At 43.0% G+C, this 27384-nt stretch overlaps 1 protein-coding gene across 7 annotated transcripts in view; it reads left to right on the top strand.

The window, feature by feature from the left end:
- Positions 1-27384, top strand: part of EDIL3 (EGF like repeats and discoidin domains 3) — a 1054167-nt gene that overhangs the window by 162320 nt on the left and 864463 nt on the right. For 3 of the 7 annotated variants that reach the window (XM_063963959.1, XM_063963956.1, XM_063963955.1), the window contains exon 2: positions 11858-11986. The exons of 2 other annotated variants lie outside the window; for them this stretch is intronic. In XM_063963959.1, coding sequence (XP_063820029.1) covers positions 11858-11986 — 129 coding nt within the window. The remainder of the gene's footprint in view (positions 1-11857; positions 11987-27384) is intronic. 2 more of the 7 variants (XM_063963960.1, XM_063963957.1) reach the window with 1 other exon arrangement.

Here is a 27384-nt window from a genome sequence, read left to right as displayed (position 1 = left end):
AAATTTTTTCGAAAGTCTTAATTTTCTCACCGGGGCATGATGAATCATGAAAAAATTGTGAGTGAATACAATGAGAATTGAAAACTAAACATTCTCATTGCACAATTTTTTCATAATAAATATGCTCCTAAGTGCTTGTTTGAATGCATGTTTACCAGTTCACTTATGCATACAGTACCTCATAGGTTTTTGCAACTTGATATGCTGATGTGCCCAAGATTCGAACCCGTTACTTATGACATTGCAGTTGTTACTTATGACATTGCAGTTGGACACATTAATTGAGCTACAGTATGTGACCTTGCATAGAAAGCTAGAGAATTCCAAGCTGGAGAGTTTTAACTATTTAAAATGTGTTATTTAATAAGGGGTAATGTGGCTGAATGGCGGCAAGCTCTCGAGTTCAGCGCATGAATGTGGTATAAAGAGGATATGTGTTCTAATCCAGGGAGTGATTCAGACCTGATCGCTGGGCTGCTAAAATTGTTGTCCTGCGATCAGATAATTGCCACCCAAGGGGAGTGTATGTTCTCCGTACAGGTGTGCGATCGCATGTGTACGCCGAGCTGCTAAAAAATCCCTCATTCAGTGGACAGCTGCAAATCCGTTCGCACCTACAGTATCTCACCAGTGAATTGTTTTTACCACTTTGTGCAGTCTGAGAGCAGCCCAGGACTTACTACTACAGTGCGATCAGAACGGGCTGATCGGGGCCAGAGCTGACGTCACACACCCTCCCTGAAAACTCTTGGGCACGTCTGAGTTTTCCCTGACACACCCAGAAAATGGTCACTTACCACCCACAAACGGCCTCCTCCTGTCAATCAGCATGCGAATGGCTGTGCAAGTGGAATTTTCGCACCAGCTTGTCGATGACTGGCGATGCCTGTTGTTGTTTGCCGATGCGCTTGCGCATTGTGGTGCATACGCATGCACAGTTAATTGCCGATCGCCTGCTGTGCAAAAACGCACAGCAAAGATCGGGTCTGAATCACCCCACCAGTTTCTTGCAGCATTCTATAAATGTGTGTCCATGCAACAAACTTACGTACAGGCAGCACTCTGGAGACTGTAATATCCGTGTAAACAAAATTGTGATTTAATGCATAGGCAATGTTTCGGGGCTGCCTGTCTGTAAGTCTGCTATATATATATATATATATATATATATATACAGTGGGGATTGAAAGTTTGGGCACCCCAGGCAAAAAATAATTTTAATGTGCAAAAAGAAGCCAAGGAAAGATGGAAAAATCTCCAAAAGGCATCAAATTACAGATTAGACATTCTTATAACATGTCAAAAAAAGTTTGATTTTATTTCCATCATTTACACTTTCAAAAGAACAGAAAACAAAAAATGACGTCTGCAAAAGTGGACATATACGGAAGTGTCAGACAGGATGGCACTTAAAAAAAAAGTCCCCAAACAGCACATGATGCAAAGAAAAGAGAAAAAGAGGTGCACTGTGGTCGCTGGATGGCTAAGCTAAGCGACACAAACACCTCAATATCACAGGAATTATTCGTTCTAATCAATGGTATTATTGGTCCACTGGACCAATCACTGGAAGAAAATGACAAAATCACTGGAATTATTTGGCAAGATCACTGTAATTAATAATTATAAATCAATGATATTAATTGGTAAAATCTCGCTATCGCCTGCCTAGTGAAGTGGAATCTAGATGCGATTTTGTACCGGGAACACAATAACTTCATCAATTGTCTAAATCCCAATGCACTAATGGCAGAAAATGGGAGCACGTCTAACAGCGCACTGATTATACTGAGAACTGATTATACTGATCACTGATGATACTATGGAGAACTGACACTGAGCAGTGAGAACTGGACTGGACTATTGTACTGTAGTATACTGGTCACCACAATGCAGCACTGACACTGAGCACAGATTTTATGCACTGATCAGGATATTAGAAGTGACACGGTGCAGCAAGATAACGCTATAGCCTACTGTACTGTACTACTATATACTGATGGTCACCAAAATGCAGCCCTGAACTACTATATACTGTTCACAACAATGCAGCAGATATTGAACACTGATCAGGATACTAGAACTGAGTCTGACACGGAGCTGCAAGATACAGCAATGGCCTACTGTACTGTACTACTATATACTGGTGGTCACCACAATGCAGCACTGTACTACTATATACAGGTCACAACAATGCAGCAGATATTGAGCACTGATCAGGATACTAGAACTGAGTCTGACACGGAGCTGCAAGATACAGCAATGGCCTACTGTACTTTACTACTATATACTGGTGGTCACCACAGTGCAGCACTGTACTACTATATAGTGGTCACAACAATGCAGCAGATATTGAGCACTGATCAGGATACTAGAAGTGACACAGTGCAGCAAGATAACGCTATGGCCTACTGTACTGTACTACTATAGACTGGTGGTCACCACAATGCAGCACTGTTCTACTATATACTGGTCACAACAATGCAGCAGATATTGAGCACTGATCAGGATACTGGAACTGAGTCTGACACGGAGCTGCAAGATACAGCAATGGCCTACTGTACTGTACTACTATATACTGGTGGTCACCACAATGCAGCACACTGAGCACAGATATTGAGCTTTTTGGGCAGAGAATGTAGCCACGTCCTCTCCGCTCAATCGACAATGCACGAGTAAAAATGGCGGCGAGGCGCGGCTCTTTATATGGAATCCGAATCTCGCGAGAATCCGACAACGGGATGATGACGTTTTCCCCCGTTCGGGTTTTGCGTGTTAGGCGGGAAGAACCGAGGATTTGTTTTCTAACAAATATTTAAAATGCCCGCTCTAATATATACTGCAGACGCCAGGCGCATCTTATTACCATATACGATAAAAGTGCGCTGTACATCTCAAAACACTACATCCCTTAAGAGAAAAGAATACACTTACACATTATCTGAGTTCCAAAGCTCATTGATGTATATATTTGTTATTAAAAGGATATGTATTCAATATATCACAATGTATAGTATACATATAGTTACATGGTTACAATTTATACAGTAAGCAGTTAATACAAAATACATACAGTTACAGGCCAGCATACAATACCATTCCCTCAATGCATCCTCCTCTTAATATATCTCCCTCTCTCTTAGCAAATAAATACAGGAACTGGGCAGACAGCATCTCGAACAGCACCCAGGGAAAAAGGACAGAGACTCCTGTGTGTCTGATAAGCAATGTGCTATATAGTTTGGGGGAGTGCAGACATCTAGTCTAAAGGAGGGAACTTTCTCATTCATGATGAGTCACTGGTCTATTCGTATGCTAATAAAGTTCAGCCTTGAAGACATCAAAAGGGCTGGCCTGAGTTTCCTGTCCACCAACTGCTTGGAATGTCTATTGTCCTAATAACAGTGACTTTCGCTTTCATACATTTAATCATAACTACTTGTTGCAATGTCCTACAACTTAATAACAAGTATCAAATGAATCTACACATTAATCTGCTTGCTTTAATACCAAATACGACATGCTATCTTGCTCTGCTCCAATAATACACATACATGACGTTACTCCATTTTATAATTTTAATTGATTATGATGTCTGGCACTTGATATTATTATGATTATGTGCTGTATGAAATATGTGTCGAATCCATCTCTGTGGCATGTCCGTGTAAATGCATATGTTACCATATATTGCTGTGCTCGTTGCGCGTATTTGCAAGCATAGCGACTCATAATGTGTGGAGTCTGTATGTTCTCTCTATGTAATATTTTTGACTTCGACAGTCCACCCTTTGGCAGTAAACAATAACTGCCATAAATTATTAAAATAAGAAAAATATTTCAGGCAATAATCGGTGACCTAGATACAAGTATGTATTCATTTCACAAATCAGATGTTTGACCATATTTGGGGAAGACAGGGAGGAGGACGGGACATCCTCTATATGCACTCAGCGGTCACGGGACCACTGGTTGGGTGTGGGACAACATTCAACCTATAGAGTATGCTGGGACAGTGCTTTGGCCTATAATGTCTGATTTGGACGAATATTTCACACATACATGTACCTACGTCTTTGTACACTGATGTTTGGATTCAATTGAGGTTCTGCTGGGTAGATGAAGAAGACACAAACAAATCGTGAAAGTGACATATACAATTTTCATGATCTACATATTCCTATCATTTTCTGAACATTGTTTCCATTTCTGGAACGTATGCTAGGTCTGTTTTACCATTGAACAAGGGTTATAAGTAGTGTCCTTCCTAAATAACATAAACCTTCGGAGTTCGGGGAGAGCCACTCATAAACCTTTCTTCCACATATATTAATGAGCTCTTTATCTGCAATGTGTGAATAGCTATTGTCTGATTGTTCCTGATTACCTCCGAACTCCATAACTACTAGACCTTTGATTTTTCTCTGGCTTTAACTAACTGATTGGCTAATCCTGGGATCCTATAAGGAAATCACTCCTTCCTCCAGAACCAGTTCCAGTCCCACACTCGACTCCTCATAAAAAAAACCTTGCAAAAATAGAATGTCCTGAAAAAAAATGTTTGTCAGCGGGAAAGAGAGAAAAGAGAAATAGAACAAAACAACTCTTGTTCATAACAAATCAATTACAACGACTGGTCTTTATGTGATCCTTTAGCACGCTCAGGTAGTGTTCAACAGTGCTGCCTCTCAGTCTTCACGAAACAGAGTCTCTGGTGATACTTTTGCGATCTCACCCCTTTTTAGAGTTCCTTCCGGACTGCCGACTTTCCTGCAATGGGAATCGTGGACCCAAGTCTCTCTCTCGGCCACTTTCACTGGGATAGTGCTGTCAACAAAACTTGGTACGGTCCTTCCCACTTGTCTATTAGGCAACCTGAGCGTAAGAACAACCACACAGTCTCTTGGTTCACAATCAAGACAGTTAGTATTTGGCATACCAGCAATCAACAGTTTCAAGTTCTTTTGTCAAGTTCTCAAATGCTGGCTCATCTCGATAAAGTACTGTACTGTCACCTCTTTGGTGTATTTCTGATCATTGAGGTTGTCTTCCAAAAAAAAAAAAAAGACACAAATACCAAAACAAAAACAAATTTCGAAGAGGGTGATACATTAAGTGAAGATCTGGGAGTGGTTCCGATGCTAGATAATACTAGTGGCAGTATCTATGATCACAATAGTACAATTTCAAGCTTTGCTCCTACTTCTAGGGGTACCATTAGCTACACACAAATTTCTGCACAATTTTTTCTTTGCGGTAAACACAGCAGAATCTGTGGCGGCAGGAAATGCCTCTACCCAGTTTGAGAAAACATCAATGCACACCAATACATAACAATAATTCCTAAAGGGTGTTAACTGTACGAAGTCGTTGTGTGTTTGCAATGTAGAGTACCATGAGCATAACTCAAAAAAAAAAAGAAAGAAAAAAATACATCTCTAGAGGAGAGAAAGAAGAAGAAAATGAAAAAGAAAATGTCAGGTTTGCAATTCACCAATAGGCATATCAGTGTCTATACAAAATTTCCCTTCACCAGTATTCTCATCCTTCCTGCACCCTTTGCGCATGACAAGGCCCACTGCAGTAATACTGGTGTTATCATGCTGTTTGGATATACTGGGTTTGGGCAGAAACTCTGAAGGACCTAGGCATGTGGAGTTTGAACTGTAATTGGGTCCATGTATTGTACCACCCTGTGTGAATGCAAAAGATGAAGAGGAAACTGTGGAGAAACAGAATAGAGGTTGGTGACAGATGAGTTTGTAGAGGTGGAGAAGATTTTATAAAAATTTGACAACTGGATTGGGCACTACGTGGAAGTGATTCTCTACTTGGTCTACTCCCCTTAAAAAAATTCTGTGTTTGTTGTATCGCTATTAGGACTATCCCCGCCATCAATCCAGTGTCCTGTCCATCCTAAATTCATAGGGAACCCGGTATCTGTGAGATAATTTCCTCTACCTGTGATGGACATGAATCTAGAACAGTGAAATGTAACATTAGTCTTCGTGGGTGTCTAACATACTTTGTACTTCCTGAGCGGGAGCACATTATATGTATATCATATCTAACAAAGCTCCTGTTAAGTTAATCAAGGGCCATTTCTGCTAGGAAAAAGAAGCAAAAGTTTAGAGGCCCCATCTTAACCCCAGCAAGTTTTGTCAAAGGATAATGTTGCATTTATTTTGTTCTTCCCATTAGCCGAATCTGTGTTTTCTATATGGCTTATGATTCCTTACTACATGTCCCTTGGTCCCGTCTAGGTGTTTAATAATGTGGCTTGTGTTTTCTGTCTAGGGGGTCTATATTGACTATGTGTCCTACTACTCCTACAATCTCTGGCAAAATGCGCTTCCTTCCTACAAGTGTAACATATTATTGACCTTGACTTACCATTAGGGATCTGGGGTTTGGAATGATGGGTCTTTCCTGTATGTGCCTGTATACTTACCGTCCTCAAACTCTCCTCCTGTTGTTCTCTGCACCTAGCACTATTCTTGGGATGTTCAATAGCACACTCTCTAAGATTAGCTACTGTGACCCCTTTCCAATTTGGCAAAGAAGTCTGCATCCTGACCCTCAATGCCTTATTGAGCCCGTCCATTAGCACAGAGACAGCCACCTCCCATTTGCCGAATTAGTGTTTACCAGTGATCTTATCCAGATGGAGAGTTTTCTATTACTGCTAAAGACAAAAAGAATAAATTTAACAAGCTTCTAGGTCATGCGAAGTATTCATTCAATCCTTCTCATCCCGTATTAAGGGTCTGTACATGGTCCAACAAACATTTCCGAGCTCATCTTGACTAGGGGCATTACTAGGAATGAATACTTCTTATATGGTAACTAAAAGAAATACCCGGGGGTTACCCTGTCTCTGTCCGCTTTCCTACTGTCAAATACTAAAGTCCGGACAGGTTTTTCTCCATTTATAACGTTACATTCTTGATTTTTATTTCATTTTTGGGTTTACTATATATGTACACGAATGATACCATACTTACCAGTTCCACTGGTCTCAGCCACTTCCCCCGCAGGCTACTGCTCTTCTTTTACCAGTTGGTTACTCCTCTGAGTGCATGAGAAATGGCTGAAACAGGTCGCCTTCTCCTCCTAAATAAAACTTCAACATTCATTAGCACATATATAGGTTCCAGTCATATTTTTCATATTTTTATTATTTTCTATAGTGTGTATGTTGGCCGTAACTGCTTCCACATCTACATATGGCCGTGTACTTGCTTTCTCTTTTTCTTCCTACTTGTTTATTGTTGCTACAAGTTCAAACAGTTCTTATATTTCGATTCTTGTCTTATATGACTTTGGTTAGACATACCACCTGCAATACCTTAGGATCAAACTCACCAACCCCTCTTGCTGCCACAAGTTTAAACAATTTGTATGTCTGACCCTTTGTTTTCTAGATTTAATCAGACATATTTTAATCTTTACGTTATGTAACACCTCTGATTCAAAGCTACCCATCTTTAGGAATGGGGCCCTATCTTCCACAGTCATACATACCCATTCAGAACAAAAAGTCTCCGCGTGTGGACCATATTTCCCACAAATAATAAACCTCACTGACCCCTTGGGCCGTGGCTCTTCAGCCTGAACCCTGGCTTCCATACGTCCACCGCTTGTGCAATTGGATCCCATTGCAGACTTTTTCCTTTTACGCCATCCCCAATGCATGACACGAATAGACGGTGAAAGTTCTCAGAGCGCTTTCACCCACTCCTTCTCAGCTGATGTACCACAATTCACTCCAGTAGTGACCACCGCGTACCCAGTGAGGTCCCTAATTGGTTTCTATTTCACTGGAAGTGTTAGGGGTGACTTACCTTTTCCAGTTAATATCTACCGTTGGAGATTTTCCTGAGAGAGACCAGCAAAAACTCCCTATGCACTTATACACAAATCACGCTTGCGTATGCTCTACATGGTGCTAATGATACCGTGATTTTACGCAAAAGCTCATAAAAGGGGTATCAAGTTGCGCTATGTATCGCACCCACAAACATGCGGTCCAATTGCACAGCGTATAAGTACTTATTACCTATCCGCCCTATGACCACTGGAATCGAATCACAAGCTGCGAAACCTCAGCCGGAGCGTAATACAAAACGTTTAAACTTCAATTCACAATTTCTATACTTCTGCACATTTCACAATTCTATATGACGCTCCTCTACAAATCATCTCACGATTTGCGTACTTTGCTATCTATACTAACATGAGTCAGCCGTCTCATGCCGCCAAGCCTCCACTCACTTGGTGTACCAACGACGGGATCCCGAATTCCCAGATTCAAATCCTCTCACTCCACTTTCACTCACTCAAATACTTTGTTTTTCTGTACAGAAAATTGTTTACTCCCTTTAGGTCAGTAGCTTTATTCCAGAGGTGCTTACAGTTTTTAAACTAAATTTTAGCGTATGGAACAGAGATTGATATTGCGCCACTTGTGATAAAAACAGATGTGTTGTATAAAGAATATTGGTATGCTAAAATTTCACTCCCCTATGCTGCTACTGGGGCGTCAGCTGGATCCCTCAAATATGTACAGGGATGGTGATTCCCTGAATAGAATTTATGAAAAAAGGGGGGGATGAGGGATATATAGCGACCATGGTGTCAGTGCAATAAGTATAAAATTGCCAATTCTATACAATAAAAGGTATTTATTAATGTACAATTAAGCATAAAAGAAACGTACAATTAAGCATAAAAGAAGGTTCCCAACAAACCTTCACCTACCTCATTTAAGATAAGGAAAAAAACCTTAATACTTGCTTTTACTGTAGTTTTATATGATTCATTTAAGTGCTTTTAGTTCAGTTGTGCTTTTATTGTTGTCCCATTTTTTTAAATTTTAGAGTAACCTGCTTTTGAAATCGGATAGTTATGTGCTATTGTATTTAATGTCTACTATCGCACCTTAATTGAACAAATATTGTGTGCTTTGTACTTAGCGTCCGTATTCCTACCAACCTTGCGTAACCACGTGACCAGCGTGCCTTTTACACTACGAGCGCTCTACCACACAGTCTCTATAAATGTGAGCAACACTAACTATAATCGCTCACTTAACACAACACCCAGTTTGTTTGTTTTTTCTGTATAACAACCAGGCCAGAACTGCGTGTCATGTCTATAATTACTCCCTTAAATACATTTATTTCAAATTTATCTGTATAGCAAACAAATGTATCTGATTTCACACAGATCTATAATGACTGCAATAATCTATAATTTAAATGATATGATTCAGATTGGATAGCTATCTTGCAGAACATACACTGATATAAATATACACATAATTATAATAATATTATATATATGTACCATTCACTGGCCTCCTATAAGACACCTTACCTCTAATTTGCATATCAAAGATATTTGCTTTTCACTACTAAAAAAAGTAGTTACACAGGTTAATTTGCATTTCAATGGCTATACTCCCTAGTAAGCAGACTCTACTAGTCTTGGAAGAAAAGAGAAAAAAAATAACCAAAACCTCTCTTTCCTTTTTCTATCTGTGTGCAACCCCCTACTTGATGTAAGGTAATTATGCACAGACAAGAAGGGAAAAAAACACTTATCTCACCATTTACTCTCACTAGGCCCAATTGAAACTATTTTTAATTGACTATGGCATGGGTTAAATAAATGCATTGGTAACTCATAAATGGTGCTGGATGTGACAAAGGAAACTGATTGTTCTGAGCACACTGAAAATCAGCTATTTAGAAAGTGACCTAACTAAAATGGACACTGCTCCTCCCCCTTCCACATCCATGAGGTTTACACAAGATGGTGGACAGGCCATGTGGTTAGGCCAAAATGGAGGACAAACCATGCTGCTCTTTTGTCACAAAGAAGTCACAAAGAAATCACAAATTATACAAGCACCAGAAGTTACTTTAGGCCTGAGTTTAAAAAAAAAAAAAAAAGCTATATCAAGGCTATGCAGCAACTTTTAAATGTACTTTTAAATCTACTTAACAGATAAACAATCCAATCTGAATCAAACACAATATGACTTTTTTGAACTTTGTTTTGCAACAATAAAAATACGCTTTAGCATCTTAATTATTATGAGAAACACATTGTCCCTTGAATTTCATAACATCGGCTTACTGATAACACAACAGAACACATGGATATGATTTCTCAGCGTCACGATGCGCCCACCATAAGCTGATCGACCACAGCATCGCGTTTTTAATGTACAGTGCATCATTAAGACCGTGATATCGCGGGCGCAGCCCTCATCTGTAAATACCAAATTACTTTCTAACAAATATTTAAAATGCCCGCTCTGATATATACTGCAGATGCCAGGCGCATCTTATTACCATATATGATATAAGTGCGCTGTACATCTCAAAACACTACATCCCTTAAGAGAAAAGAATACACTTACACATTATCTGAGTTCCAAAGCTCATTGATGTATATATTTGTTATTAAAAGGATATGTATTCAATATATCATAATGTACAGAATACATATAGTTACATGGTTACAATTTATACAGTAAGCAGTTAATACAAAATACATACTGTTACAGGCCAGCAAATAATACCATTCCCTCAATGCATCCTCCTCTTAATATATCTCTTTCTCTCAGCAAATAAATACAGGAGCAGGGCAGACAGCATCTCGAACAGCACCCAGGGAAAATGGACAGAGACTCCTGTGGGTCTGATCAGCAATGTGCTATATAGTTTGGGGGAGTGCACACATCTAGTCTAAGGGAGGGAACTTTCTCATTCATGATGACTCACAAGGTCTATTCGTATGCTAATAAAGTTCAGCCTTGAAGACATCAAAAGGGCTGGCCTTAGTTTCCTGTCCACCAACTGCTTGGAATGTCTATTGTCCTAATAACAGTGACTTTAGCTTTCATACATTTAATCATAACTACTTGTTGCAATGTCCTATAACTTAATAACAAGTATCAAATGAAACCTACACATTAATCTGCTTGCTTTAATACCAAATACGACATGTCTATCTTACTCTGCTCCAATAATACACATACATGACGTTACTCCATTTTATAATTTTAAATCATTATGATGTCTGGCGCTTGATTTTATTATAATTATGTGCTGTATGAAATATGTGTCGAATCCATCTCTGTGGCATGTCCGTGTAAATGCGTATGTTGCCATATATTGCTGTGCTCGTTGCATGTATTTGCAAGCATAGCGACTCATAATGTGTGGAGTCTGTATGTTCTCACTATGTAATATTTTTGACTTCGACAAAACCACGTGAAGTTTGGGGGGGTTCGGATCTCGTATCTCGACGAACCGAACCCGCTCATCTCTAATATATATATATATATATATATATATATATATGTGTGTGTGTGTGGGGGGGGGGGGGGGGGGTGGAGTGTGTGTGGGGGTGGGTGGGTGGAAGGGGCATTATAGCATGGACTTTCTCTGGGATCAGTTTTGTCATGCATCTTCTCCGAGAGATATGCCCCTCCTGCCCCTATTAGAAAAATGGGGGGTGGGGGGAAACAATCTCTTTCCGGAACAGGGCATCAACATGTCTAGTGACGGGTCGACCACAGACCACCCTTAATTATTATATATTTATTGCTGAAAACCACTTTTCTAGCGAGTAGCTTTCTAAATTTAGTAACAAATATCTATAGTGGAGTTACACTGTCCCAGTAAGCAGCTTTCCTGTGAATTTCTCATCAGTTAATGTCTTGGATAGTTATTTAAACTCTGATCAGAAACATCCAGCAGGACTTATGGGTTGTGCCTCTTGATGACCATGTAATGATATCATTGATGTATTTTGTATTTTTTTTTTTTTTTGGGATTGACAGGAGATGTGTGTGAACCCAACCCATGTGAAAATGGAGGAATCTGCTTGTCTGGTTTAAGCGAGAAAATCTTTACATGTGAGTGCCCTGCTGGCTTCCTTGATCCCAACTGTTCTAGTGTTGTGGAGGTTGGTAAGTGCAAGCTTTTCACCACACTGTAGTTTTATGGATATTTGCTATTGTCATCATTAAATAATTAAATATGTTCATTAAATTAATGTTGGAGTTACAGTACCTCTACAAGGAGTTGCAGTACCTTTACCACATTATTATGGTAGAGGTAAAGTTCCAACATTGTATTTGCCAGTTCAGAATAAAGAGTAGATTATCAGTTGATAATATTATCCCTCAAGGGCAGAAGAAAGAAGTAGCTAGTTTAATATATTGTTAGATATATCTGAAAATGTTCTACATGTAATGGTGACCATCAGTAGCGGATCTTGCCACGGGCAAGCAGGACTTTTGGCCGGGGCGCCGCCTTCCGGAGGGTGCCGGCGCTATCCGGAGGGTGCCGGCGCTATCCGGAGGGCGCCGCACCATGGCAAGATCCGCTGCTGCTGTGCCCCCCGCTGCTCGCTCTGTCCCGCTGCCGCTGCCCCCCGCTGTGAAGGGAACTAGACGCGTAGCGTCTAGTTTACCTTCGTGGAGAGGACCTTTACTGTGCGTCATCGCGCACCGCACATCATTTCAGCGGCACTACTACTGTACAGGGGGCGTAACTGACCACGCCCCCTGTAGGAAGCCGCGCCCCTATTGCCCGCCCGGGGCGCTGCAAACCCTAGAACCGGCCCTGGTGCCCATACACTTGTGAGAAAATCGGTGCAAACCTTCGATTTCGACCGCATCTGTGAGAGAAATCGAAGGATTGTATGCACATTTTAGGTACCTTTCGATGCAATGTGCAGGCACGCCGGTCGAATCTCACGTCTCAAGAAAGTTATGTGCTGCATTTAATATTTATCGAATCGCAGTGCAATCGCACGTGTTTTTAAAAACACATGCTATATATCGCACTGCGCTGTGTGATGGGCACCCACCGGGACTGGCCAGAGGCGATGACGTGCCCATCACGTGATTACCATGCGATCTATCGCATGATCATCACTTTGGTAGTTCAGGTGCGATTTCCTCGCACCTGAACTGCTGGTGCGATGCCCCGCAATGTTGCGTCGCGGGGCATCGCACAAGTGTATGGGCACCATTACTGTGTGACCAGACGCATCTACTACTGTTACCGAAAAGAACACATCACCAGCTCCAGATGCCTGTTTGAATTATTTTTGTTGCTACCAGACAGTATGGTGGCTATACAAACATGTTCTTACTAGTTTGCCCACTTTAAAACGTATTGAAGGAGTGTCAAGTGTTTTGGGTATGAGTTCATCTCCATATTTACCATACCATTTGTATTAATACCCTGGTTCCATTTACTGCAGTGCAGTTGTGTGTTGTGTTTTTACATCCATATAGTAAGCTTGCTGTTGGGCAGGATCCCCATGCTCAAAATACCGATGCCGGAATCCCGTCCACTGCAGGAACACCGGCATCTAAATTCCGACAAGACTCGGGATCCTGGTGTCTAAATACCGATGCTCGGAATCCCGATTCTGTTTACATCGGGATGCGCTCGCGTCTCGCCATGAGGGGTTAGGTTTAGGCACTAGAAGGGAGGTTAGGGTTCAGAGATGGGAAGGTTAGGGTTAGGTACTGGGGAGGGAGGGTTAGGCACTTAGCAGGGAAGATTAGGGTTAGGTACCAAGTGGGAAGGGTTAGGTTTAGGCAGTGGGGAAAGAAGGGTTAAGGGTTAGGCACCAAGTGGGGAGTGTTAGGGTTAGGCACCACCAGGGAGGATTAGAGTTAGGCACCCCCAAGGGAGGGTTAGGGTAGCGAATAGATGAGGGTTAGGGGCTTACTGGGGGGCTGTTGGGATTCTGATGGATGGGATGCTGCTATCGGTAACTTTTCCAAAAGCCCTTTAATACATTCAGGTGATATTAAAATAATGTGAAAAAGGTGTGAAAACACCCCCTTTCACATTATTTTAGTTAAAAAAAATGTTTTAAGAAATAAGCTTGCAAGGAAGAATTTGGAACACAGCAGATAAGAATATTACCAGCTAAAACAATCCTTGGCTCAAGTGAAGTCACTGTATCTCTTTCTATACGTCTCCAGCTCTGCTTATAGGCAGAAACATGTTATTTCTCTGTGTACATTAAAGTAATTAATGCTCATTTTACACCCAAGTCTGCATCAGACCCTTAATTTACTGCGCCAACAAAGTAAATCCAATAACGCACAGTTTGCAAATAAAGGTTAATTTCCTTTTTAATGACTAGTAGAACATACAGGTAATTTTCAGAAAAACAAGTCAGCATGGTTTGACATTTTTCAGAAATTTGTTCCCAAATTGTTTTTCAGATTGAATTGAGGTCATTTGTTTGTGATAATTCAAACTGATAAAATGTGTAGTTTAAAATGTAGTTTTCTAACAAACACAGACAAATAACTAATTGAATATTTAAACATGTTTACTATAAAATGTAATTTATAAAAAAACTTGTTTCTTCCTCTGTAATATGTTCAGTAACACATGTATGTACATGTTGCGTTGTCATGCTTTAAGTTTAAAAGGTTCCTGGTAAATCACTGTGTTTGAGCAAATCAGAGGTTACTGTATTTCGATGAAGGAAACAGGCATATTTGAGGGGCTTGCTTTTTGTCACCTTTGATTACTCAGACGTGCACTCTTATCCCAGTGTACCACTCAGACTTTCTTATTTCCTTTAAAGCCACACACGGGGGAGATGTGTGCTGAGCGATCTAGCACAGACCACTTAGCACACATCTCTCCCCCCGCTCAGCACTCAGCGCAATGTGTGCTGAGCGAAGGGGGATGGGGGGGGAGCTCATTTCACCCATCGGTGAAATGAGTGGTCTCACTAGATTTGGCATGCATGTATGCCAAATCTAGAGCCGGCGATAGCGATGCATGGGGCTGCACATCGCTGTCGCTGGCACCCTACACATGGAGAGATCCGTGCTTAATTTCTAATCTCTCCGTGTGTACCCCCCTTAAGAGTTTCAAGGAAAAGATTATCTATAATGTCTTTTTGATTTTGTTTTGATTATACATTTTCACCTCCATGCATGCCCACGAGTCTTACCTTGACTAATACTTTCAATAATCCGTGGCTCTCATATTGTTTATTCTACTACTCAATTACCATACCATCTGTAGACTCAACAGGAAGCTCCCAATTGACAAATCATTACTTAGAATAATGGGATACTTACTTGAGCTAATGTAAAAGTTGGGTTTTCTTTAACTCATAAAACTTTATTTTGTTTATTATGTTACTATATTACTATGAACTCGTAAGGTTTTTTTTAAACCACCAAACATTTACAAGGCAAAACCAACCTGGTTTTGCCTTGTAAACGTTTGCTGCTTTAAAAAAACGTACAAGTTTGGCCAGAGTCTTGGAGCTCTGGACATCTCACAACCCATTACATCCGGCCCCTTGTGTTGGTCATGACTGGTCAGCCAAAGCTGGGCACCTGGGTCTCCTACATCCTCATTTTCTATTCCGCTACATTGTATTGTATTTCGACTGAATGATTATTTAAATGGCATAGTGGAAACTGTATCAAATCTTCCAGGGAGATGAAGTAGAGATGTTGCCCACAGCAACCAATCAGATTCTATGGGGAATATCTAATTGAATTTTCATTTTTCCTGTGGTGCAAGGTTTTTCCCACAGTACCAAAGTTTTTCCTGTTCATTTGGCTATAAGAAATTCAGCCGTGTTAATTTCAGTAGGAATTAACACATCTTTTTTTTTTTTTTTTTGCAGCTTCAAAGCAGGTGCAAAGTTGGGAAAAATCACTATTTTATGGTAAATATATCGGGATTTGGTTCAGAACCTCTGGGCTCTCCCTATTGACTAATTAGACAATTGGAAGTTTTCAATTAGTTTAATTGGGCCAATAATTTACATGTCATTATTGGGGTGAAAAAAAGTGGCCTAAAAGTACCCCAAAATCTACTTTTTAATTTTTTTATGCACCCTAAATTAACTATAGTATTTTTTTATTCAAAAAATAACTTTTATCATTTTTTTACATTTTAAAAGTGGCCTCAAATGACCCCAAAATTAGTTTTTTTCTCCTTTTTTGGTTAATTCGTTTCTATTTAAACAAAGAAAGTTTTTTAAACAAAGAAAGCTTTTTATCATTATCAAATGTGGCATCAGAGGATACATGATGGGACATATTTTGATCGCTACGAAAGCTCTTATAGCTTATCACTGGCGCTCTGACATTATATCACTGCTTGATGTGATAGAAACTAAAATCCAGGCCCACTATGATTTTGAGATGTCAGGTGTTACATATTCATCATCTGTTAATAACCCATTGATGAAGTGGTTTGGGTGGGACGATTACAGAGCAACTTCTAGACAACTGCATCAGGAAGCTAGCACCACCCGAGCCTCCTTTCCTCAGGGGTGGTCTTCAGTTTGCCGGCTGTCAGGGTCCCGGCACACAGTATACCGGCGCCAGAATCCCAACAACCGGCATACTGACACTGTTTCTCCCTCTTGGGGGTCCACGACACCCCTGGAGGGAGAATAGATAGTGTGTAGTGCGCCACCGTGCCTGCAGCGTGCCAAGCGCAGTGAGCCCGCAAGGGGCTCATTTGTGCTCGCCACACTGTCGGTATGCCGGCGGTCGGGATTCCGGCGCCGGTATGCTGTGCGCAGGGACCCCGGTAGCCGGCATACCATACTACAGCCTTCCTCAGTAGAGGGTTTTATTCCTGTTTCAGCATTCTTAGCTATACAGTTTGCTATTTGGGGTATTTATGTGACCTACAGTAGCTCTTTTTTCCTGTTATGAACCACAGGTAGTGGTTCATTCCTGTTTTCCGTTTATGTATTTTATGTTATAGTTCTCTTGCAGGCCAGGGTTTCCCTTTGCTCTGGTTTAGAAGACTCTTGGTTGCTGCGGTGGTGAGTCTGTGTAATTGCAGCCTGTTTCCATGTGTTTGGCCTCACCTGTCGGTTAATTGCATCTTGTATATTTGGAGTCGTGCAACAGGGCAGCTGCATGACATAATTAATTAGGGCTCTGTTATATTCTGGCTCAGTGCAATACACAGACGCCGGTGATAGTTCTGAGCTAGTGCCTGTCCAGTTCCTGAGCTCCTGTCTAGCAGTGTCTGTCTAGCTGCTTCCAGGTCTGATCCAGTGTCTGATCCAGTGTCTGATCCAGTGTCTGATCCAGTGGCTTTGTCTATTCCTGATCCTGATTCGGTATCCTGTTCCTTGGTGTCCACTGCTCAGTCGTTGGAACTCTGCCTGTCCTCTGGTCCTGAGAGCCTGTGTCGGCTACATTGGGGGTTCCTGTCCGTTTGCCAGTATTTGTACCGGTTCCGTGAGTAGCGGCTTTGCCGCGTCCATCGGCCAAGGCTGCTGTATTCTTTAGTTTCTAGTTTCTGGTGTTTTTGCAGAGGGTTCTGCATATGCTGTCACCGCCGGTACACAACAGTATTGTGTCGGCGTGTGGACAGCATTTCCTTTGTTGTGGTTTATCCTGGCGGCTGTGCCGCACATACTTTATTTAAGTTCTGTAGCGCCCCTAACTCTGTATTTCTGTCTTTAGTTAGAGGTTCCCCTTGTCATCACCCCATCTCGGTTCACGCTTTGTCTCACATTAAGACCTGGGGGCATCGGAGTTGGGCAGACCTAATCCGCCCTTCAAACGTGGCTGCCGTGGGCCCAAGAAACCATAGTCACGCAGGCGTGGGCTGACAACGAGGGTGAGACAATGGAGTCAGGTTTCCGTAGGGGTTGCTGCTGAGCTCCGTATCTATTGCAGCTTTACGTTCCTGTACTTGGGGCTCATCCGCCCAGTTCCAGGAGTACCAAGTACAGTGAACGTAACATTATCACCGGCCATACAACAAAAAAGAAACAAAGCTAAATAGTAGTTTTTTCTTTTTTGGTCCAGTGTCTTGTCTAGAATCCAGTCCTGTCTAGAATCCAGTCCTGTCTAGAACTCAGTGTGCAGAATCCAGTCCGGTGTTTAGAATCCAGTCCTCTCTAGAATTCAGTGTGCAGAACCCAGTCCAGTCTTGTCTTGTCAAGTTTAGAATCCTGTCTAGAATCCTGTCTAGAATCTTGTCTTAGAATCCTGTCTAGAATCTTGTCTTAGAAACTTGTCTTAGAATCTTGTCTTAGAATCGTGTCTGGAATCGTGTCTAAGAATCGTGTCTAAGAATCTTGTCTAGAATCTTGTCTAAGAATCTTGTCTAGAATCTTGTCTAAGAATCGTGTCTAGTCTTGTCTTGTCTAGTTTGAAATCCTCCTATGCCTACTATGCAAGCCCTGCAGGCATCTCTCTCAGCCCTGAACTCTGCTTTCAGTGCTTTGAAACCTGAGCGGCTGGAAGTTTTGCAGCAATCCTTAAAGCAACTGAAAAACCTTGTGACCAAAATGTTGCTTATCTTGCCAGAAGTTGTTGAGAGTACATCTATCCCTGAAGAGACTCTTGCTCACAATATGGTGACAAGAGAATCCTCAGGTTCAGTTGGAGAGAAAAAGTTTAAAAGTTTTCTGCGGCCCAGGCTCTCAGAAGAGGAGCGTCTGCGTCGCAGAAACTTAAATTTATGCTTATATTGTGGGGGTTTAGGCCACTATCTGCAGACCTGTGAGTTGCGCAAGCCAAAGTGTGGTGACAAGTCCTGCCCTCTGGCCAAGTTGAGTCAGGATACAAGACCTACTCCTGTCTCTGCTGTGGCAGAGGTACTTGTCACACAACCCACACTAAAAAGCACTCTGTCCTATAATTGGGGTCCTTGGGTTAGGGAGCACCATTATAGATTCAGGAACTCTCTTGATTTACCTGTTGAATCAGAGTTGCAAACCCCGGTAGTGGAATCCCAGAGTCCTGAAGCTGTGCCCGGGGTCCTGGAGCAGTGCCCGATGCCCGGGGTCCTGGAGCGGTGCCCGATGCCCAGAGTCCTGGAGCGGTGCCCGATGCCCAGAGTCCTGGAGCGGTGCCCGATGCCCAGAGTCCTGGAGTGGTGCCCGATGCCCAGAGTCCTGGAGCGGTACCCGATGCCCAGGGTCCTGGAGCGGTACCCGATGCTCTGGGTCATAGAGGGACATCGAATATAATAGCTCAGGTGTCAATACCAGAAGGGGTCTCAGAAGCTGTTACCCCAGGTAGGGACTTGAAAAGCGCAACCCCAGAAAGGGTATCTAAAACCATAGTTCTAGAAGGGAACTCGAGAAGCAAAACCCCAGAAGGGATCTTTGAAGTAATATCCCCAAGTGGGGTCTCGAGAGACACAGCCCCAGAGAAGGGTCTAGAGGTCTCTTCCCCAGAAAAGGACTCAAGAGGCATAGCGTTAGTGGAGGTTCTGAAGGTTATAGCTTCAGCAAAAGTCCCGGAGGTCATAGTCCCGGGAGAAGTTTTGATAATTATTGATGGCCCGGTCCCAGAGAGGGAGGCTGACGGCCCGGTCCCAGAGAGGGAGGCTGACGGCCCAGTCCCAGAGAGGGAGGCTGATGGCCCGGTCCCAGAGAGGGAGGCCGACGGCTCGGTCCCAGAGAGGGAGGCCGACGGCCCGGTCCCAGTAAAAGAATCCGAGGTGCTGACCCCAGCGGGGTTCCCGAAGGCCACTGCCCCAGCGGGGTTCCCGAAGGCCACTGCCCCAGTGGGGTTCCCGAAGGCCACTTCCCCGGCGGGGTTCCCGAAGGCCACTGCCCCGGCGGGGTTCCCAAAGGCCACTGCCCCGGGTGGGGTTCCCGAAGGCCACTGCCCCGGGTGGGGTTCCCGAAGGCCACTGCCCCGGGTGGGGTTCCCGAGGGCCACTGCCCCGGGTGGGGTTCCCGAAGGCCACTGCCCCGGGTGGGGTTCCCGAGGGCCACTGCCCCAGCGGGGTTCTGAGGGCCACTGCCCGGGTGGGGTTCCGAGGGCCACTGCCCCGGGTGGGGTTCCGAGGGCCACTGCCCCAGGTGGGGTTCAGAAAGTCTCAGCCTCGAGTAAGGTCAGTAGTGACCAGGTCCTAGCAAAGCACTCTAGTCAGTCAGATGGGAAGGAAGCAGATCCTGACTCTGTTGATATCTCAACATCTATAATCTTTGATGGGGACTTAGTCCAATTTCTGGTGCTTTACGAACACTATTACATCATTATGTTGTCTAGACCATTTCTGGGCATCACTTCAGAGAACCTTGTGCTCTATCTGATATATTCCTTCAGAGGGGAGCCTTTTGAGTGGGCATCCAATTTAATGAAAACTGAAGATCCCATTCTTCAGGATCCCCCGGCATTCAGTGATGCAGTTATTAAGAGATATGGTTCCAAAGAAATTGGTTCAGGTTCCTCTAGGTCACCCGTCTTATCTGCTGAGAGTCCACCGTATACTGTAAACTCGGCACAAAAGTCTCAGCCCGTTGTTTTGACTGCAGGATGTGCTTTTCTGTCTTCTTCTAGTAGTAGTACTTTGCCTGACAGTTCAGTTCCCAAGGTTAAGAAACCAATCTCTGATTTGAACCCAGCCTTGCTGGAAGGTACCATCAGTTCAGACAATGTTTGGGGAATTACCTTGGTCAGACCTCAAGAACTTTGTAAAAAAAAAGAAAAAGAAAATTAAATAATTATTGACTCTTGCCTTGTGTAAAAAGAGAAAAAATATTTTTTTTCCTGTCTTGTGTCCAGTGGCCACCGTCAAGGGGGGGGGGGGGGCACTGTTACAAGCTGTTTCTGTTTCTTGTCTTTGTCTGTTTGTCCAGTGTCAGGTTTATTAATGTATACCTTGTTTTGGAAAACCTGAATTTTGGGGTCCGTTGACCCCTCTTCAAGGGGGGGGGGGGGTACTGTTATGAGCTACGGCTGTGGCTCATTCCTGTTTTGCATTTTGGTTATGTATTTTATGTTATACTTCTGTTTCTGTTCCCTGTGGGTGTCATGGGGTGTTCGGAGCCCACCCTTAAGGAGAGGGTACTGTTATGAACCACAGGTAGTGGTTCATTCCTGTTTTCCGTTTATGTATTTTATGTTATAGTTCTCTTGCAGGCCAGGATTTCCCTTTGCTCTGGTTTAGAAGACTCTTGTTTGCTGCCGGTGGTGAGTCTTTGTAATTGCAGCCTGTTTCCATGTGTTTGGCCTCACCTGTCTGTTAATTGCATCTTGTCAGTTTGGAGTCGTGCAACAGGGCAGCTGCACAACATAATTAATTAGGGCTCTGTTATATTCTGGCTCAGTGCAATACACAGACGTCGGTGATAGTTCTGAGCTAGTTCCTGTCCAGTTCCTGAGCTCCTGTCTAGCAGTGTCTGTCTAGCTGCTTCCACGTATGATCCAGTGTCTTATTCAGTGTCTGATCCAGTGGCTTTGTCTATTCCTGATCCTGATTCGGTATCCTGTTCCTTGGTGTCCACTGCTCAGTCGTTGGAACTCTGCCTGTCCTCTGGTCCTGAGAGCCTGTGTCGGCTACATTGGGGGTTCCTGTCCGTTTGCCAGTATTTGTACCGGTTCCGTGAGTAGCGGCTTTGCCGCGTCTGTCAGCCAAGGCTGCTGTATTCTTTAGTTTCTAGTTTCTGGTGTTTTTGCAGAGGGTTCTGCATATGCTGTCACCGCCGGTACACAACAGTATTGTGTCGGCGTGTGGACAGCATTTCCTTTGTTGTTGTTTATCCTGGCGGCTGTGCCGCACTTACTTTATTTAAGTTCTGTAGCGCCCCTAACTCTGTATTTCTGTCTTTAGTTAGAGGTTCCCCTTGTCATCACCCCGTCTCGGTTCACGCCTTGTCTCACATTAAGACCTGGGGGCATCGGAGTTGGGCAGACCTAATCCGCCCTTCAAACGCGGCTGCCGTGGGCCCAAGAAACCATAGTCACGCAGGCGTGGGCTGACAATGAGGGTGAGACAATGGAGTCAGGTTTCCGTAGGGGTTGCTGCTGAGCTCCGTATCTATTGCAGCTTTACGTTCCTGTACTTGGGGCTCATCCGCCCAGTTCCAGGAGTACCAAGTACAGTGAACGTAACATTTCCTATCTTTTTATTACCAGAATGTGGTGTTATTACACGCAATTGATTTTTCATTTCCTGTCTTTCTATGGACTGTTTCACATTACCCAGTTTACACCGGATGGCAAAAAACCGAAAAAACTTTGTCCAGCTTTTTGCCATCCGGCAGGGTCTTTCACACACAACGGATTTGAGCCGTGTGTAATGATGTGCGCATGTGCAGCAGCAGCGGCTAAAAAAAAATGTCCTTTCACATGGCACAGCCCCGGCACGGCAGCCGGACATTCCAGCGGATATTTCCGGCTGCAACCTGGCAGCTATGCCGGGGCCGTGCCATGTGAAAGGACACATTGCTCTGAATGTGTATCAGCAGCAGGGCCGCATCACAAAGCCGTCCGGGATTTTGCCGGGCGTCGGGAGCCGGCGCGTGTGTAATAGCCCTACGTCTTTCACGTGTATTTCCCCCCTCCCTTTTTTTCCATCTCTCTCTTCTGTTTTTTACTTTTGTTTGTGTTGTTGTGATATGTTATTCTTTGTTATACCAATAAAAATCTCTTTTCTTTTTTAAATGTACAAATCAGCATTTTAAAAGCACTAAATATTTATCGTTTTGACAGTAATAGACAGCTATACTGTTTACCAATATTTATTTTAGGCGTTTTTGGGCTGGTGGGATTTCCACATTTTGTTCTATTTTTATACACAGTTTTATTTGTTGAAAAATTTGCCATGACCACTATTAATTCTGCGAAAATAGGGTTCACACATAGCCATATTACTGAAAATTTGATAGCCACAGTAATTTTTCTTGATAAAACTTGCGGGTAATTGGATATTCCCCTAGCTCTCATTGCATTGACTGTGCTAATTAAATGATAAGCTACAAGATGATTGGTTGCTATGGCTCACTTCTCCAATTCATCTCTGACTATCTGCTGATCGGACCGATAATTATTGGACAGTGTATGCACATTTGTTAATGAAAAACAAAGCAGAAGACACAATAGGCTACCAAGAAAAAAAGGAGCTATTTACATGTACCGTATATCTTCAGTCAAACACATCTCAAGACGAGTCCAGCTTAAAACAAGTAGCTTTTTCACAGGCGCACATGAGGTATAATGAGTGTGTATAGCAGCACCGCACAATAACACATAAATAGCATAGATACACATAAAAGACTTCTAAAATACTAAAAGATGAACCTGTGCATGCACTAACACGTAATTGTGTTGAAACAACATGAGTCATGTTATACTGTACCTCACCCCCCCCCCCCCCCCCCCCACACACACACATACCTTCTTTTGTCACACAGTATCTGTTGTTACCCCTCCTTTACCTTGTCAATAGGAGAGAATTGGGAGTTGGAGGATAGGCAGTGCATATGTGACAAGAAGTGGAACAATACAGGCACATGTGACAAGGGGTCACATGGACCCTTTCCCCCCCATTCTCCGGTTCCTCTCTGCTGTGGTGTCTTGTGGAGGATGGTTCTTCTTCTTCTGCTACTGCTCCATGTGGCAAGGAACTGGTGTTCGAGAGCTGGTGACTGTCAATGAAGATGCCTCACATCATGGAGCAACAGTTTGTGTAGCTCAGTGCAGCACTCCTGTATAAACTCCACCGGACACATTCTAAGAGCTGCTCAAGTGTCCAAGAGGGAAGACATACTGTATGGCCAGACGTATTCTCTCCCATAGCACGCAGCAGGCAGGAAAAGGGTGGCAGAGCCCTCTATTATTATATGTGACTGTTCATAGCTTTGTCTCATTACAGGCCATATTTTGGAGTGAGTTGTGTTGTTATAAATTATATCATTAGTGAAATGATGCTGTCTGTTCTTTGTATTGTTATTATTCCCTCTCACTAATTACTTTGTGGTAGATCAATAGTTCTTTTAAAGACTTAACTTTTTATCTGTTAGTCAGGCCACACACCTCCAGAAGCTGTAATTCATTTTGCTTGTTGTTTCTCTTACTAATCCATCATCATTTATATTGTTGTATTAGTTTTTTCCTAGGGTACAACTACAGTACAATAAAGATTAAACAGCTCTAGTGCAAATCTAGTGCTTTCATGTGAAGCTGATGTTATCCCAAAACTTTATTAGTTACTTCCCCTCAGCAGAATGAACAAACCTGGAGTTCTACAAATACAGATGGAGCCACGCTAATCGTGGCTCCATCTGTGCTGGGCGCGCCTACTGCCGCGTCTGGGGCGCACCTGCGTCCGTGATGCGCACGCGCCCCATTCACTTAAATGGGAGTGTCTCTGTGCGCTCCCGATGTGACTAGGTGGACGGAACGCCTAGTCATGCCGGGAACGCTGGTATGCGATGGAGCTGCATCAGATGAGCGCGGTTCCATCTGTATGTCGGAAGCAGATACTTTATTGATAGAGACAGATGTTTCAGCAAACTGGATGTTATCCCCAGGGATGTGGTACAGTTTGTTGACATTCATCATGTTGGCACTGCTGAAATATTGACATGATCAAAATGTTTACAAAACCTCCCTGGTGGTCTAGTGGTGACTTACCTGGTACGGCGGGTCCAGTGACTCCTATAGCGTTTTCTGGGTCCAGCAGTTAGCTGATGATGACTTTCTGCTCATCCTGCATGGTTTCCAGCGGTAAGTACAGTATGACTAATACCCTAACCCTCCCCTTAGTACCTAACCCTAACTTCTGCTCCTGCAGCCTAACCCTCCCCCCACTGCCTAATCCTAACCTCCCCTCCCTCAGCCTAACCCTGACCCTCCCCCCACTGCCGAACCCTAACCTCCTCTCCTGTAGCCTAACCCTAACTCGCCCCTTACTACCTAAACCTAACCTCCCCTCCTGCAACTTCACCCTAACACTCCCCCTACTGCCTAACCCTAACCCTCCCCCTACTGCCTAACCCTCCCCCTACTGCCTAACCCTAACCCTCCCCCTACTGCCTAACCCTAACCCTCCACTGGAGGTCTTTTATATATTGACATTATGAACATGTCAACTTTCAACATATGTCGACATGTCTTGCACATGCTGGCATGTTCAATGTCAACATTTCAACAATAGCAACATCATAACTGTTGACATTGTGATGGCGACATAATAAAAGTAAACATTTTTGATGATGACATTATGACTTCTGTACATCCCATCCTCAGTGTGTTTCCTGTGCCTGTGTCTGTGTGTCTCATGTGTGTTTGTGTCACATGAAAAGGGTGGGACACAGAGCAATCACTTCAGATGCATTTTAAAGACACATCAATTGCTATCACTTTACATTTGCAATTTTGTATTTTATTAAGTTATTATTATTGTCTTAAGAAGTTGTCATTTAAATCACTCCAATAAAAAAGCCTACTACAGTATACTTCAAGAGGTCACAAAGATAACTTAATGATCTGTTGCCTTTTTTGTGTTGTCTGATGTCTGTGTTCATGACAACTCACTAAACAAGACAGCAACAAATGCTCTCCAAAAAGAACATTTGTACCTTTGTCTGTTTCAGGTTTGAAAAGTTGGTTCCAGAATGAAAATGAGAAACATTGGGGTAAATTTACTAAGGTGGGAGTTTTTTCGAACTGGTGATATTGCTGATAGCAACCAATCAGATTCTACTTAACATTTATCTAGCTGCTTCTAGAAGATAATAAATACAGTAGAACATCACCAGCGCCTTGAGTCCTGTTTGGAGATAGAGCGCAATATATATAAAATTATTATTATTATTATTATTAATATTATAGTTCTAAAAAAAACCTCCCACCTCAGTAAATTTACCCCATCATGTTTAGATAAAATGTTATACTCTTCATCTCAGTAATAAATACCTTCATCTCAGTAGTAAAGGTGGTACTAATAACAATTTCTTAATAGTTTTGAGATCTACATTTGTTTAAATTCAATTGTATGCGTCTTCACCGGTATACAACACATAACACGTGACATCACAATAAAATTCAAAACAAAGTCCAAAAATATGTAAAAAATGAAAAAATATTAAGAAAAATGCAGAAAAGGAGTTTTTGCAAAAATACTCCAGGAAAATACTCCAGGAAATGTTGGTCCATATAAAGGGCCTAATTCAAATGTTGTTCCAATGCAAATTCAATGGTTTGCGCAGAATTACGATGTTCGGAAGTCTGCACATGTGCAGATATCACTCGCAGTCTAGGGGACAGCACCTGGCACAGTTCATAACAGGGGTGGGTTGTCCCATTTTTAAGGCGTGATGGGTCCAGGGTCTGCGTCGTAGAACTCAAAACTTCCTGGACCCAGTGTCCAGATCTGATGGCCAGCCTGTTTAAGCTTCAGCTTAATTAGGCTGGCCGGTGCCTTAAACATTGCAAATCACGACTAATGGTTCTCAGACGCAGCACTCAGATCCTTACCAATGCAAACAGGAGGCGTCTATCTCCTACAGACGCCTCCTGCTGCATTTGCATTTTAATAACACGGAACTGCACTGCTGCTTCCTTGTGGCTGTGCAATTCCTAACTATAATGGACCAGAGTTTTAACTGTATAAAGTATATGAAAAATACAAAGAATATGGTAGAAATATCTTTTTTATTATTCTAATCATTTTTATAGTCAAACTCTGCAGTGAAAAGTCTATGGCAGGTGAGGCAGTGTCTCACCTGCCTACCCTATCCACACATCTCTGATCAAAACTCACCAAATTTTCAGCAGTATATACTGCTGCACCTGTGTATAATGCCCACATGTATATACTGAGGCACCTGTGTATAATGCCCACATGTATATACTGCTGCACCTGTGTATAATGCCCACATGTATATACTGCTGCACCTGTGTATACTGCCCACATGTATATACTGCTGCGCCTGTGTATAATGCCCACATGTATATACTGCTGCACCTGTGTATACTGCCCACATGAACCCTTTGGCTCATTTATTGTGTGTAAATCTGGCTCTGTTTCTAGGCAGTGCCTCCTGAGCTATTTACCTCACCCCATGTCCCTGCTTAGTGCATTGACCCCTAAGTCTATTGCACCTACGTATTAGGCTTTAGGTGTTTCCTGAGCGGATTCAGTATGAAATCCCGACTGTCAGGATCCCGGCGGTCAATATACTGACGTCGGAATCCCGTCAGTACAAATCCCGACCTCAAGTGCATTGTGTGCCCTTGCGGGCTCTCTGCGCTCATCACGCTTCAGGCTCAGTGGCGAACTTTGCTCGCCACACTATTACTGTATATTCCCCCTCAGTTGGCATGGACCACCACCCTAGAGGGTATACCAGGCGGCTGTCGGGATTTTGACTGCCGGCATCTTCTGTTGGGGTTCCGGCGTCGGTATATCGACCCCCAGGATCCCGTCATTACGGAAATGAACTGCATCCCTCCTGAGCTGTCCCCTGAATGACTCTCCTCTTCTGTCAAGATAACAAAGACTCGTGTGGAAGCACCGCTAACAAACAGGATCATCTCATGTAGTTAGGTGAGCAGGTGTTATACATATAAAACAAGGA

Source organism: Pseudophryne corroboree, chromosome 1, assembly GCF_028390025.1.
Source record: "Pseudophryne corroboree isolate aPseCor3 chromosome 1, aPseCor3.hap2, whole genome shotgun sequence".
In the NCBI taxonomy this organism is placed as follows: domain Eukaryota; kingdom Metazoa; phylum Chordata; class Amphibia; order Anura; family Myobatrachidae; genus Pseudophryne; species Pseudophryne corroboree.
This window is presented reverse-complemented; position numbering and strand designations above follow the sequence as displayed.